Source organism: Salmo trutta, chromosome 14, assembly GCF_901001165.1.
Source record: "Salmo trutta chromosome 14, fSalTru1.1, whole genome shotgun sequence".
NCBI lineage: Eukaryota > Metazoa > Chordata > Actinopteri > Salmoniformes > Salmonidae > Salmo > Salmo trutta.
In genome coordinates, this window is record NC_042970.1 from 2,267,821 (window position 1) to 2,283,605 (window position 15,785).

Consider the following 15,785-nt stretch of genomic DNA (forward strand, 5'->3'; position numbering starts at 1 on the left):
GGCGGTTCGTTGCTCCAGAGCCTTTCCATTCACTTTCACACTCCTGGGCTCAGACTACACTCAATCATAGGACCTATGGTTGAGATTGACTCAGGTTGAGACTGAGTCTGCGTCTCTCAGATGGGTAGGCAGACCACACACACACACACACACACACACACACACACACACACACACACACACACACACACACACACACACACACACACACTGCTGTTAGAAGGTATTGATATAACTGGTTGAACGACGTGGCGAAGGGCATCAGTGGCCTGTGTGTGTGGATGAGGAGGGAATGCAGAAATAACACACTGGTCTATTTAAACAACAGGTTACTTAGAGAGGTTCTACAATAACTTTACTCTACTAAAGAACAACACATTGGCTGTGTCCAAAATGGCACCCTATTGCCTATATAGAGGAGGAATAGCCCTATATGTTCAGTTTCTACAGCACCTATGGAGCCCAAGGTAATGCACTATATAGGGAAGGGGTATTCAAATCTTACCCTAGGAGGGCTGGAGTACTGCCAGTAGTTACGTGTACGCCGGGGAACAGACTGAACTATCAGCCTGGGATACTGAGACGGGGAACAGACTGAACTATCAGCCTGGGATACTGGGACGGGGAACAGACTGAACTATCAGCCTGGGATACTGAGACGGGGAACAGACTGAACTATCAGCCTGGGATATTGAGACGGGGAACAGACTGAACTATCAGCCTGGGATACTGAGACGGGGAACAGACTGAACTATCAGCCTGGGATACTGAGACGGGGAACAGACTGAACTATCAGCCTGGAATACTGAGACGGGGAACAGACTGAACTATCAGCCTGGGATACTGAGACGGGGAACAGACTGAACTATCAGCCTGGGATACTGAGACGGGGAACCGATTGAACTATCCGCCTGGGATACTGAGACGGGGAACAGACTGAACTATCAGCCTGGGATACTGAGACGGGGAACAGACTGAACTATCAGCCTGGGATACTGAGACGGGGAACCGATTGAACTATCAGCCTGGCATACTGAGACGGGGAACCGATTGAACTATCAGCCTGGGATACTGAGACGGGGAACAGACTGAACTATCAGCCTGGGATACTGAGACCAGGACACAATGTATTTACTTGTACGCCGGGGAACCGTGGAAGTTATTTAAGATACTCTTCAAAGAGGTAGAGTTTCAGATGTTTTCTGAAGATGGGCAGGGACTCTGCTGTCCTGATTTTAGGGGGACGCTGGTTCCACCATTTGGGGTGCCAGGACAGGGAAATGCTTTGACTGGGCTGAGTTGGAGGGGTGGGAGGGCCAAGAGATCAGTGGCGGAACGGAGTGCTCAGGTTGGGGATGTAGTGTTTGAGCAGGGTAGGAAGGGGCAGTTCCTCTTGATGCTCCGTAGTACCATAGTCTAGACGATGATGCGATCTTCGATTGGAAGCCAGTGGAGTGTGCGGAAGAGTGGGGTCACATAGTATTCTGGATAAATTGCAGGGGTTGTATGGGACAAGGGGGGAGCTCAGACAACAGTGAGTTGCAGTAGTCCAGACGGGAGATGACAAGTGCCTGGATTAGGACCTGCGCCGCTTCCTGTGTGAGGAAAGGTCGTACTCTACGGATGCCAAAGGGGGCGGTGTTGCAATCTACTGCAAAGATAGCCTGCAGAGTTCTGTATTACAATCCAAGTCTGTACCCAAACAATTCGAGCTTCTACTTCTAAAAATGCACCTTTCCAGAAACAAGTCTCTCACTGTTGCCGCTTGCTATAGACCACCCTCTGCCCCCAGCTGTGCCCTCGATACCATATGTGAATTGATTGCCCCCATCTATCTTCAGAGCTCGTGCTACTAGGTGACCTAAACTGTGACATGCTTAACACCCCGGCCATCCTACAATCTAAGCTTGATGCCCTCAATCTCACACAAATGATCAATGAACCTACCAGGTACCACCCCAAATCTGTAAACACGGGCACCCTCATAGATATCTTCCTAACCAACTTGCCCTCCAAATACACCTCTGCTGTTTTCAACCAAGATCTCAGAGATCACTGGCTCATTGCCTGCATCCGTAATGGGTCTGGGACCAAACAACCACCCCTCATCACTGTCAAACGCTCCCTAAAACACTTTTGCGAGCAGGCCTTTCTAATCGACCTGGCCCCGGTATCCTGGAATGACATTGACCTCATCCCGTCAGTAGATGATGCCTGGCTATTCTTTAAAAAGTGTCTTCCTCACCATCTTAAATAAGCACGCCCCACTCAAAAAATTGGAACCAGGAACAGATATAGCCCTTGGTTCACTCCAGACCTGACTGCCCTTGACCAGCACAAAAACATCCTGTGGCGTTCTGCATTAGCATCGAATAGCCCCCGTGACATGGAACTTTTCAGGGAAGTTAGGAACAAATATACACAGGCAGTTAGAAAAGCTAAGGCTAGCTTTTTCAAACAGAAATTTGCATCCTGTAGTACTAACTCAAAAAAGTTCTGGGACACTGTAAAGTCCATGGAGAATAAGAGCACCTCCTCCCAGCTGCCCACTGCTCTGAGGATAGGAAACACTGTCACCACTGATAAATCCACTATAATTGAGAATTTCAATAAGCATTTCTCTACGGCTGGCCATGCTTTCCACCTGGCTACCCCTACCCCGGTCAACTGCCCGGCACCCTCCACAGCAACCCGCCAAAGCCCCCACCATTTTTCCTTCACCCAAATCCAGATAGCTGATGTTCTGAAAGAGCTGCAAAATCTGGACCCATACAAATCAGCCAGGCTAGACAATCTGGACCCTCTCTTTCTAAAATTATCTGCCGAAATTGTTGCAACCCCTATTACACTATATTGCAGTATAGTACACTATGCATATTACACTATGCTATAGTACAGTATAGTACAGTATAGTACACTACATTATAATACAGTATAGTACACTATATTACACTACATTATAGTACAGTATAGTACGCTATATTACACTACACTATAGTACAGTATAGTACACTATATTACACTACATTATAGTACAGTATAGTACGCTATATTACACTACATTATAGTACAGTATAGTACACTATATTACTCTACACTATAGTACAGTAGAGTACACTATATTACACTACACTATAGTAGAGTATAGTACACTATATTACACTACATTATAGTACAGTATAGTACGCTATATTACACTACATTATAGTACAGTATAGTACACTATATTACACTACATTATAGTACAGTATAGTACACTATATTACACTGTGCTATAGTACAGTATAGTACACTATATTACACTATGCTATAGTACAGTATAGTATACTATATTACACTACACTATAGTACAGTAGACACCCCAACCTATCAATATGGCCTGTATAATGCAGTTAGGCTGTGGTTGCAGCAGGCAGGGGAATCAATGCTAAAGCACTTTGTTGCAAATCCCTGTTCACCTGCTGCTGTACTGTAGATAAAACTTAGACTACTGCTGATATAGGTGCTGCTCCCCCCCCTCCCCTCCCCTCCCCTCTTCTCTCCTTTCAGTGGTTTATTGGTCCTATCTAATAAAGCATTGTAGTAAATATTGAATGAAATCCATGCCATGTTTAGAGTAGCAGATGCTATGGATCTGTAGTTACGGTTGTTGGTTCCCAAGGGACCCATCCAGCCTGTCAATCTCTCCCTTCCATCACACCAGGCTGTGATCAGAGTCAGAGCGCGTTCTCCCTTCCATCACACCAGGCTGTGATCAGAGTCAGAGCGCGTTCTCCCTTCCATCACACCAGGCTGTGATCAGAGTCAGAGCGCGTTCTCCCTTCCATCACACCAGGCTGTGATCAGTCAGAGCGCGTTCTCCCTTCCATCACACCAGGCTGTGATCAGAGTCAGAGCGCATTCTCCCTTCCATCACACCAGGCTGTGATCAGAGTCAGAGCGCGTTCTCCCTTCCATCACACCAGGCTGTGATCAGAGTCAGAGCGCGTTCTCCCTTCCATCACACCAGGCTGTGATCAGAGTCAGAGCGCGTTCTCCCTTCCATCACACCAGGCTGTGATCAGAGTCAGAGCGCGTTCTCCCTTCCATCACACCAGGCTGTGATCAGAGTCAGAGCGCGTTCTCCCTTCCATCACACCAGGCTGTGATCAGAGTCAGAGCGCGTTCTCCCTTCCATCACACCAGGCTGTGATCAGAGTCAGAGCGCGTTCTAAATGACATCACACCAGGCTGTGATCAGAGTCAGAGCGCGTTCTAAATGACATCACACCAGGCTGTGATCAGAGTCAGAGCGCGTTCTCCCTTCCATCACACCAGGCTGTGATCAGAGTCAGAGCGCGTTCTCCCTTCCATCACACCAGGCTGTGATCAGAGTCAGAGCGCGTTCTAAATGACATCACACCAGGCTGTGATCAGAGTCAGAGCGCGTTCTAAATGACATCCTATTCTCTTTGCAGTGCACTATTTTTCACGAGGGCTCATAAAGATATCCACATCACCACCAGACCATGTTATTGGTAAACTACAAGGTAATGTCCAAGTTGTATTTTTTCTTTTTTACTTACTTTTTGAAAGTCTTTTTGAAAATCTTCCTTTGATTTGTCATCCAAAGGGTCCCAGCTATAACATATAGTGTTGTTTTGTTAGATAAAATCGTTTATATCCCAAAAAGTCAGTTCAGTTGGCGCCTTCGATTTGAGTAATCCACTCGTTCAACATGCAGAGAAAAGAATCTGGAAATCTACCCCTAAACTCCTCAGATACCCTAAAATGTAATCAAACTATAATATTTCTTACGGAAAGAAGTATGTTCAATAGGAAACCGATTTTAGCAGGTGCATCTTGTCTTCATGGCCCCAACACGAATTTCCAAGACTGTGTCCCTCTACTAAAACTGATATTTCTTATTCATTTTTGAAGTTACAAGCCTGAAACCTGGAACATAGACTGCTGACACCCTGTGGAAGCCATAGGAATTGCATCCTGGGAGGTAGAATTCAGTATCCCCCTATACTTTCCATTGTAAGACCATGGTCTCTCAAACAAAACAAAATCTGCTTGTTTTTTCTTTGGATTTGCTCCTACCATATCTGTTGTGTTATAGTCACCTACATTATTTTATCATTTCTAAAACTTCAAAGTGTTTTCTTTCTAATGGTACCACTTGTATGCATATCCTGGCTTCAGGGCCTTAGCAACAGGCAGTTTACTTTGGGCACATCAGTCAGGCGGAAATTGAGAAAAAAGGGGCCTAGCCCTAAGAAGTTTTAAGCTACTCAGGTAAATAATTACCTAGAAAGTCGGGGCACCACGGAAGAATGTTTATAGAAATGTTATCTTCCGAATAAACTCTTAAAGACCTGGTAATCTTTTACCTCAATAGCAGTCAATATTTAATCGTCACCTTGTTTAGTCTCATCTGAAAGTTGTAAATTCTTGGTTATCTTCACGAACCCTGGCTAACAAGTTGAATCAGCAATACAAAATTTGGTTTAATTATTTATTTACTAAATACCTAAATAATCACACAGAATTACATATACACAGAATGGATCATGCATTGATTACTAATTATGTCATAAAGGAAAACGTCCCTAGCGGATGGAACAGATATGACGGCTGGTTACACAAAGAAAGGGGGTTGGGCTTGAGTGAAAGAGCGGGAAGACTGAGTAACAAAGGGAGAAGCTATGCTATCGTAAATACAGAATCTTATGCATTCTAAATAACCGCCCATTTGAAAAAGGAGATTGCAATAAATATTTACTCTGAGCTGTGCTTCGGTAGATGGGAGGCCGGGTGGTCCAGCATGGATCTCTGGTCCTCTGAAGACTGTCTAGTGGTGCACTGGAGCGTGGTAGAATGGATACTCTGTCCGTCCTCTCCTAACCCACGTTTAGCGACTGCTGCTAACTCAACAGCTAGGAGTTATCCCTTCTGGAGTGAATAAGAGTTCAAAGTTCATACCAAGTTACCATACTTTTAAACTCGTTTCATATTCTGGCTGGTAGAGTCGAAACTCATCCTTTCGGCGTGTTGACCGTCATCTTCACGTTGAAATTCGATGCTAATTTCGTTCGATTCTTGCTGAGGTTTGCTTAGTTCTGTAGGTGGTCTTTGTCCTTTCAACGTGGGGACCTCAAGTCCTTGGAACAGGTTATTATCTGAGCCCTTTAAACATAGGACCGTCACCCTAACGTCCTCGGAACAGAACTTACATTTTCGTCAAGGGCTTTATATAGGAGGGAGAGAAGGGCGTGTTTCATAGTTTATAACCAATGTCTGTTCACATGGGCAGGGCCACTGAGTTGAGCATAGTTCACTCATGAAAACCCCAATTCTCTCATTTGGATGCTAAAATTACATTTAATCTTTTCACAAATAGTTTAATATTTAAACATTTAAATAGCACAACAATTCCATGGGAATCTGATAACTAGAATGTGTAGACTTTCCAAGATACAGTTTATGTCGTCCTATCATCAGTAATAATGTCTCAGACGCCAACTGATCTGACATCATATTCATTAAGTCCCAACGCATATTTTCAGCTGGTTGGATTACCGAAATATGGTTCCGTTTCCCACCTTTTGATGTTCCCAGATTCTCTATGTTAACAAAGGGATTTTCAATAGTCACATCGGTAGAGTAGAGAGAGAGAAAAGGGGAAAGGTATTTATGGGGGTCATAAACCTCCCCCAACAGGCCAACCTCATGACAGTAGATTTATCTATTTGTTTGACAATTTTTATGGTTATGGTTCTCCACTTCCTCCTTTGAGGAGCCTCCACTGCACTACAATCAATCGAACAAAACTGCAATTCTCAATGAATTCATTCAACACCAGAGGCCTAAACTGCCCTAGTGGCACCAGGGAATCAAGATACAAGGATTTTTGTAGGTTTTTCCAACAATGGGTGGCACTAAAACTAAAGTAGAATTTACCTAAATTGGTCGAGACCATAGTGACCTCAAGAGTTAATGTCACGTTCTTCACCTTCATCTGAAGATATCTCGAAATCGCTGTCGGAAAAAGTGGACCAATATGCAGCGGATTGCATGCTCATCATAATTTATTATAATGTGAACACCACGAACAAAAACAAGAAAACAATGACCGCCAGGAACAGTATAGCAGGCTACACACGTATAGCAGTACTAAAACAACTACCCACAAACAACAAGACCAAACACACCCTAATATATAGGACTCCCAATCAAAGGCAACAAGAAAACACCAGCTGTCACATCCTGGCCAGTATAAGGGTTAATTGTCATTGTAGTTTGGTCAGGACGTGGCAGAGGGTATTTGTTTTATGTGGTTCGGGGTGGTGTTTTGGTAAAAGGGCGTTTGATTTAGTATTTCCGGGTTTTTGGTTTATGGTCTATGTTTATGTATTTCTATGTGGAGTTTAGTGAGTGTGTTTCTATGGTTGATTAATTGGGGTTGGGACTCTCAATTGAAGGCAGGTGTTTTCTCTTTGCCTTTGATTGAGAGTCCCATATATTAGGGTGTGTTTGTCATTGGTGGGAGATTGTTTCTTGTCCAGCGTATGTGAGCCTGAGAAGACTGTCTGTATATCGTGAGTTCATTTTTGTTATTTTGTATGTTCATTTTGAGTTTAATAAATGTTCAAGATGAGCCAACACAATCCTGCTGCATATTGGTCCTCCTTTCCGACGATGATTTCGCCATATCGTCTGATGACGACGAAACCCCTGACAGAATCTCCCACCAAACCAGGACCAAGCAGCAGAGGAAGGAGCAGAGGCATTTTGAAATGGACAAACGGGAGAGATAGACTTGGGAGCAAGTTATGGCCGGAGAGGGCCCATGGAGAACGGCTGGTAAGGACCGGGAACGTTTCCGAGGAACACGACTGGCGTTGAAGCACGAGAGGCACCCCCAATACATTTTTTGGGGGGGCACACGGGTAGTTTGGCTAGGCCAAGGAAGAGCTAGAAGCCAGCTACCCGTGGTTATATGGAGGAGCGTATGAGGTGGAGGGCGCCATGTTTCGCTGAAGAGTGCACTATCTCACCCATACGCACGCACAGTCCGGTGCACGTTATTCCAGCCCCTCGCAGGTGCCGTGCTAAAGTGGGCATCCAGCCTGGTAGGAGGATGCCTGCGCAGCGCATCTGGTCGCCGGTACGCCTCCTAGGACCAGGCTACCCAACTCCCGCTCTACGCACGGCAACCATCAGGCCCATGCACAGCCCAGTCCGCCCTGTACGAGCACCCCGCTCGTACAGGGCTACTAGTTCTATCCAGCCAGGACGGGTTGTGCAGGAGGTAAGATCAAGACCGCCTGTGCGCCTCCATAGCCCTGGGTTTCCAGTTCCTGTCTCTCGTGCGGACCCGGAAGTGCGTCAGCCCAGTCCGACTCGTCCTGTGCCTGCTCCCCGCACTAGCCTGGAGGTGCGTGTTCCCAGTCTGGTACGTCCAGTACCAGCACCACGCACCAGGCTTCAAGTGCGTCATCCCAGTCCGACGTCGCTAGAGCTGCCCGTCAGTCAATAGTCGCCAGAGCTGCCCGTCAGTCAAGAGTCGCCAGAGCTGCCCGTCAGTCAAGAGTCGCCAGAGCCGCCCGTCAGTCAGGAGTCGCCAGAGCCGCCCGTCAGTCAGGAGTCGCCAGAGCCGCCCGTCAGTCAGGAGTCGCCAGAGCCGCCCACCAGTCAGGAGCTGCCAGAGCCACCCACCAGTCAGGAGCTGCCAGAGTGGCCAGACTGCCCGGAGATGCCAGAGTGGCCAGGCTGCTCGGAGATGCCAGAGTGGCCAGACTGCCCGGAGATGCCAGAGTGGCCAGACTGCCCGGAGATGCCAGAGTGGCCAGACCGCCCGGAGCTGCCAGAGTGGCCAGACCGCCCGGAGCTGCCAGAGTGGCCAGACCGCCCGGAGCTGCCAGAGTGGCCAGACCGCCCGGAGCTGCCAGAGTGGCCAGACCGCCCGGAGCTGCCAGAGTGGCCAGACCGCCCAGAGCTGCCAGAGTGGCCAGACTGCCCGGAGCTGCCAGAGTGGCCAGACTGCCCGGAGCTGCCAGAGTGGCCCATCTGCCCAGAGTCTGCCGATGACCAAAACCCAAGGGAGTCTAGCAGCAACCTTGAACTGAGTAAGCCTGACAATTCAGAACTTAAAGAGATTAACTGTTTAATTGCTGAGTCTGCATACAGGGTGGAGAGGTGGAGGTCTGCCCATGATCCGGAGCAGGGGGAGTCTGCCTACGGTCCGAGGCTGATCGGGTCGGTCGGCACTCTGGAGGACAATAGGCCAGAGCCTGAACCACCACCTGCATAGGTGGGTTGGGGAGGGGGGGGTGTAGCACAAGTGCCGTCGGTGACGGCAGCCACCCTCCCTTCCCTCCCTTTAGTTTAGGGGGAATTTTTTGTTGTTGTTTGGGGTTTTGTTATTCTTGAGGTGCTTCCGGGGTTAGCACCTTTAGGGGGGGTACTGTCACGTCCTGGCCAGTATAAGGGTTAATTGTCATTGTAGTTTGGTCAGGACGTGGCAGATGGTATTTGTTTTATGTGGTTCGGGGTGGTGTTTTGGTAAAAGGGCGTTTGATTTAGTATTTCCGGGTTTTTGGTTTATGGTCTATGTTTATGTATTTCTATGTGGAGTTTAGTGAGTGTGTTTCTATGGTTGATTAATTGGGGTTGGGACTCTCAATTGAAGGCAGGTGTTTTCTCTTTGCCTTTGATTGAGAGTCCCATATATTAGGGTGTGTTTGTGTTTGTCATTGGTGGGAGATTGTTTCTTGTCTAGCGTATGTGAGCCTGAGAAGACTGTCTGTATATCGTGAGTTCGTTTTTGTTATTTTGTATGTTCATTTTGAGTTTAATAAATGTTCAAGATGAGCCAACACAATCCTGCTGCATATTGGTCCTCCTTTTCCGACGATGATTTCGCCATATCGTCTGATGACGACGAAACCCCTGACACCTGCCTTCAATTGAGAGTCCCCCCAATTAACTAACATAGAAACAGAACAGATAGAAAACCCATAGAAACACAAACATGGAAAAGAAACCCAAAACCCCGGAATACATAAACTAACTACTCTCTGCCACGTTCTGACCAAACTACAATAACAAATAATCCTCTATACTGGTCAGGACGTGACAGTTAACCAATCCTGCGGGTAGCTTTGGTAGCTCATTGTTTTATTCATAAGTATTAGGGTTTAGGACACATCCCATGTTGACTGTACTCTAACAGGTCTGGACCACAGAGAGGGATATGATTCCCAGAATATTGATTTGTCATTATAGAGCCTGTCGATGAAGACATTCATCATGTTCCTATTACAGATTACAAGGTCTCTCTCTCTTTTTCTCTCTCTCTGTCCCTCCCTCTCTCTCTCTCTCTCTCTCTCTCTCTCTTTCAATTCAATTAGATTCTTTTTGCATGATTAAACAATGTACATATGTGATCGACCGGCTCGATTCAGTCTTATGTAGCAAAATTTGAAATTGTGTTTTTTTATATTGGATAAAAGTAAGGATTCAGAGATAAAAAAAAGTATGTCATACACTACAGTTGAGAAACAAAAGGTAAAGTCATTCTGCTTTGAAAGTTGCAAAACTTGTAACCCCACTTTTGAGAAAATGGCCCTGGAATGTTTTGATACCTACTGGAGAGCTCTTCTTTGTCTACACCCATTCAGCATTGTTCACACCCTCTTAAGCCTTATGAGGCCATGTGAGGCCATGTGCTATACAGAGTGAGTATGGTAGTGTACTAAACAACCAAAGATTTGAAGACTAAAGGCTGGTTCATACTACATCTATCGACTTGTCTGCATACAATTGTCGCAGTGACATCATGAACATTCTATTGTCGTCCAACATCAAACTTGTCGTTATGAAAAGTATAAACACAAAACGACAGGCTGCATGACATCAGCAGTGGTCCAAAATAACATAAGTGTTGTATTTTAACAAATAATAATGAATCTGTTTAAACATGAATTTAGTATATTTCAATCTAGCAAACCAGGTACCTAAAAGCAACTTTCTAAGCAATGTTTTGGTTCGTTTCTAGCTTGTTAGCTAGCTAGCTAACTTTAAGTTAACATTAAATTCGCTTGCTAGCCAGTTCAAATAATGACATATAGCTGACAACGTCTTAACTTTAGCGTATTTGGATTAATTATTTCAAGAAAATAAACTCACAACAAGATCATTATTTAAAAATTAGCCGCAAGCTAATTACAGAAAATAGCTTACGGTTTTGAGTGTGACGAAGTAAAAGCTGGGCGTTCTACCAGAGAATTTTAGAACTTGGACACTCGTTGGCCTAACGTTATCCTATATCCTTTATCTAGTCCTATATGTTGTTCTTCACATTACCGTCACTGGTAAACACACACTATATCACATAACATCGAAATGTATCTGTCACGTGCACAGGACACAGAAGGTGTAAACGATATAGTGAAAGGTTACTTGCATAGTGGAGTCTTTTTGTTTAGACAAAAATATATCTATCTAAACAATGAATCATAATCCCAACTCAAAACATTACTACCCTGCATGAATCTGAAGCTAACCAACTAGGTTCAATTTTAGCTATCTAGCTAACATTAGGCTATAACTAGCAATGCAAATGGCTCTGATTGGACAATAACAATAAGTGAAGAGGACATGTGCAGGTTGGTTGGTCTGTCAGACGCTGGCCCTCATCGTATAGCAGGCAGCAATGTAGTGCGCTGCCAACCCACAGCTCTCTGCGTCCTCCCCCAACAGGACGGGTAGCCTATCCTCATCTGAGAGGTCTTTGAAACCTTGAATAAAGGGTTTCAAATTTGGGGAAATGACAATCTAATTGTTTTATATTTTTGACATTTTATTAGAAAATGCAGCTCTGTCTCAAGTTCTGCTGTGATACAGTGGTTGCACAACAGTTCCTCTACAGGGAGCCAGGTTTTACTGTCTACCCTTCTCAATGGCTGTGCTCACTGAGCCTGTAAATTTGTCAAGGTTTTGACAAAGGTCAAAACCTGTTCAAAGGTTTTGAACAGTAACCATGGTCAAATTGATAGCCATGGCACACTGTCAATTTAGGGCCAGATAGCACTGCATTTTGCTTTGTGCTTGTGTTTCCCAAAAAGTAATGTCGTTTTGTTTTGACTGTGTTGTAATTTGGTTTATTCAGATTGATTCGATGTTCTGGTCAGCCCAGGATCAGCTGGATGAGGGGAGTCTTTTCTTTGCTCAGCTCTTGGTATTGCAGGGCTTGGTAGTGATATGAGAGGGGGCCACTGTATTTTAGATGTTTCCAGATGTGTCAAGGCTCAGGAGAAGACCCAGATGCAAACAGTGTCGAAGTAACACAGTTTATTACTCAAACGGGGGCAGGCAAACGACAGGTCAAGGGCAGGCAAACAACAGGTCAAGGGCAGGCAGAGGTCAGTAGTCCAGAGCAGAGTCTGAAAGGTACAGAATGGCAGGTAGGTTCAGGATCAGGGCAGGCTGAACGGTCAAAATCGGGAAAGCTAGAAAACAGGAGCACGGGAAAAAGCGCTGGTAGGTTTGACAAAACAAAATGAACTGACAACAGACAACACAGGTATAAGTACACTGGGGATAATGGGGAAGATGAGCGACACCTGGAGGGGGTTGGAGAAAAGCACAAAGACAGGTGAAACAGATCAGGGTGTGACAGTACCCCCCCCCCTCTAGGGGCGCCACCTGGCATCCTACCTGGGCGCTTACCTGGTTGACCAGGTTGCCGGCGTTGGAACTCAGCGATGAGGCCTGGGGGGGACCCAGCACCTCTCCTCCGGGACATAACCCTCCCAGTCAACCAGGTACTGGAATCGCCTGCCCAAACCTTCAGGAGGCGCCTGACCGTGTACGCCGGTTCGCCGTCGATGAGATGGGGAAGAGGGTTGGGCCTAGAAACAGGAGACAAAAGGGCTGTGAGACATGGGTTTACATCTAGACACATGAAAAGTGGGATGTATATGAGGGTACGGGGCAACAGAAGACGAACTGCAGCGAGGCTAATAATCTTGGAGATGGGGAAAGGGTCGATAAAGTGGGGGAAAGTTTGCGGGACTCCACCTGGAGGGGCAGATCCCGAGTGGACAGCCATACCTTCTGCCCAAGACGATACCGGGGAGCCGGGGTCCAGTGGCGGTCCACTTATCGTCGATACCTGCAGGTGGTCTTGAGAAGAGCCGACCGGGCTCTCTTCCAGGTACGGCGACAGCAGCAGACAAACATCTGGTCTGAGGGTATGCCGATCTCTTCCTTTTGCTCCGGGAAGAGCGGGGGCTGATAACCCAGGGAATTCTTGAAAGGCGAGAGCCCAGTGGCAGAGCAGGGGAGGGTGTTATTCAACCCACACGAGTTGCTGGCTCCGGGGGGTGTGGTTGGCGGAGACAAGGCAGCGAAGAGTTATCTCCAGGTCTTGATTGGCTCGCTCCGACTGGCCATTGGACTGAGGGTGGAACCCGGAGGACAGGCTGGCCGACGACCCAGTAAGCGTGCCGAATGCCTTCCAGAACTAAGACGAGAAATGAGGACCCCGGTCAGAAACCATGTCCACCGGGAGTCCATGGATCCGGAAGATGTGCTGCACCATGAGCTGGGCCATCTATTTGTCAGAGGGTAGGTTGGGGAGAGGAATAAAGTGGGCGGCTTTGGAAAACCGGTCCACTACTGTCAGGATGGCGGTGTTGCCATCAGACGAGGGAGAGAACCGTGGCAAAGTCCAGGGATATTGTGAGACCAGAGATGGTGAAGGGCAGGCTAAATGAGACGAGCCGGAGCTTGGGACGGAACAGATATGACGGCTGGTTACACAAAGAAAGGGGGTTGGGTTTTGAATGAAAGAGTGGGAAGACTGAGGAACAAAAAGGTTTTGTGTCTCTATCGGACCGTAGGCAGCTATGCTATCGTAAATACAGTATCTTATGCATTCGAAATAACCGCCCATTTGGAAAAGGAAAATGAAATAAATATTTACTCTGAGCTGCGCTTCGGTAGGTTGGTCGTAGATAGAAGGCCGGGTTGTCCAGCATGGATCTCTTGTCCTCTGAAGAATGTCTAGTGGTGAACTGGAGCATGGTAGAATGGATCCTTTGTCCGTCCTCACCAAGCCCACGTTTACAGTTGCTGCGGCTAACTCAATCGGCTATCACTTCTTTAGTGAATAAGAGTTCAAAGTTCATACCAAGTTGCCATGCTATATTCTAGCTGGTATAGTCGAAATTCATCCTTGCGGCGTGTTGATCACTTTTGATGTTCTCAGACTCTCACTCTATGTTACAAAGGGCTTTCCAAGAGTCACATCTGTAGAGTAGAGAGAGAGAAAAGGGGGAAAGGTATTTATGGGGGTCATAAACCTCAACGTCATGACACTGTTCAGCAGTGTTATGGATTGGGGGCAGAACCTGAAATTATTTAGGATACCATCACGTTCGCATGCTTTAAAAAATGTGAAAGTGCCTGAAATTTCTTATAGAGCTCCTAGTCAGTAATTGGGGAGTCCAATTGACTTTGATTTTCCTTTATAGCTTTTTCTAATACATTGAACTTCTCATGAATTTGACATTGTTCTGCGTTTGCATCAATTTGAACGATGTTGTCGAAGGTTTTAAAATGGCGTTGTCCATATGTCCCCATTTTGTATCGCTAATTCCTCTAGTTTGAATTTTCTTTCAGGTTTTTCCAGTTTTGCCAGAAGTTGTTTGTGTTTATGGACTCCTCAATCATTGTCAGCTGCTTGCTGTTGTACTGGGCTTTTTTGGGGGTCTGAGTGTTACGTTTATTGTCTCACAGTAATGAAGGTGTAATTCACCATTATTTGGGTCTCTGCGCTTTTGGTTTGATAGTGTTCTAAGTTTTTTCCTTATAATTTTACAATCTGTATCAAACCAGTCTGTGGTCATTTCTTTTTAGTCAAGGTAATATGTACATGTAGGTAGAGGTAAAGTACATTTGACATTTTAGTAATTTAGCAGACGCTCTCATCCAGTGCGACTTACAGTAGTGAATACATACATTTCATTTTCATTTCTTTTTTTCTTTTTTGTCTTTTTGTACTGGCACCCCGTGGGAATCAAACCCACAACCCTGGCGTTGCACACACCATGCTCTACCAACTGAGCCACAGGGAAGGCTGACTATGCATAGATAATAAACAGAGAGTAGCAGCAGCGTAAAAATTGGGGGTGGAGTGGGGACAATGCAAATAGGTAGCCGTTTGATTAGCTGTTCAGGAGTCTTATGGCTTGGGGGTAGAAGCTGTTAAGAAGCCTTTTGGACCTAGACTTAGCGCTCTGTACCACTTGCCGTGCGGTAGCAGAGAGAACAGTCTAAGACCACAGTAGGGTGGCTGGAGACTGGCAATTGTTTGGGCTTCCTCTGACACCGCCTGGTATAGAGGTCCTGGATGGCAGGAAGCTTGGCCCCAGTGATGTGCTGGGCCATACGCACTACCCTCTAACAGCTCCCTGTTAGTCCTATAGGTGATGCTGTGTTAACTCTGAGCTCTCTTCTCTTCCCTTCCTCTCCTCTCCTCCTCCTCCCTCTCTCCTCTCAGCGATGGAGCAGCAGCAGGAGGAGGGTGCTCCAGGGGGTATGGTCTCGGGGGTGCGGACCCCTCCCGTCAGGATGAACAGTAAACTGGCCAGTCTGGGACGGATCTTTAAACCCTGGAAGTGGAGGAAAAAGAAGCAGCAGAACTCTTCAGGTGAGAGACCAAGATGGATACTTGACTTTTATCTAACTGAATGTATGTGTAGGATGAACCTGCTGATATTGTTCTGTGTGTT

The 15,785-nt window shown here is 46.3% G+C and overlaps 1 protein-coding gene across 1 annotated transcript in view; it reads left to right on the forward strand.

The window, feature by feature from the left end:
• The window catches only part of LOC115207231 (phosphatase and actin regulator 3), a gene marked incomplete at its 3' end in the record, with an annotated part of 71,165 nt that overhangs the window by 15,183 nt on the left and 40,197 nt on the right, over positions 1 to 15,785 (forward strand). Inside the window, 1 exon segment of the mRNA XM_029774206.1 lies at positions 15,554 to 15,703. Coding sequence (XP_029630066.1) covers positions 15,554 to 15,703 — 150 coding nt within the window.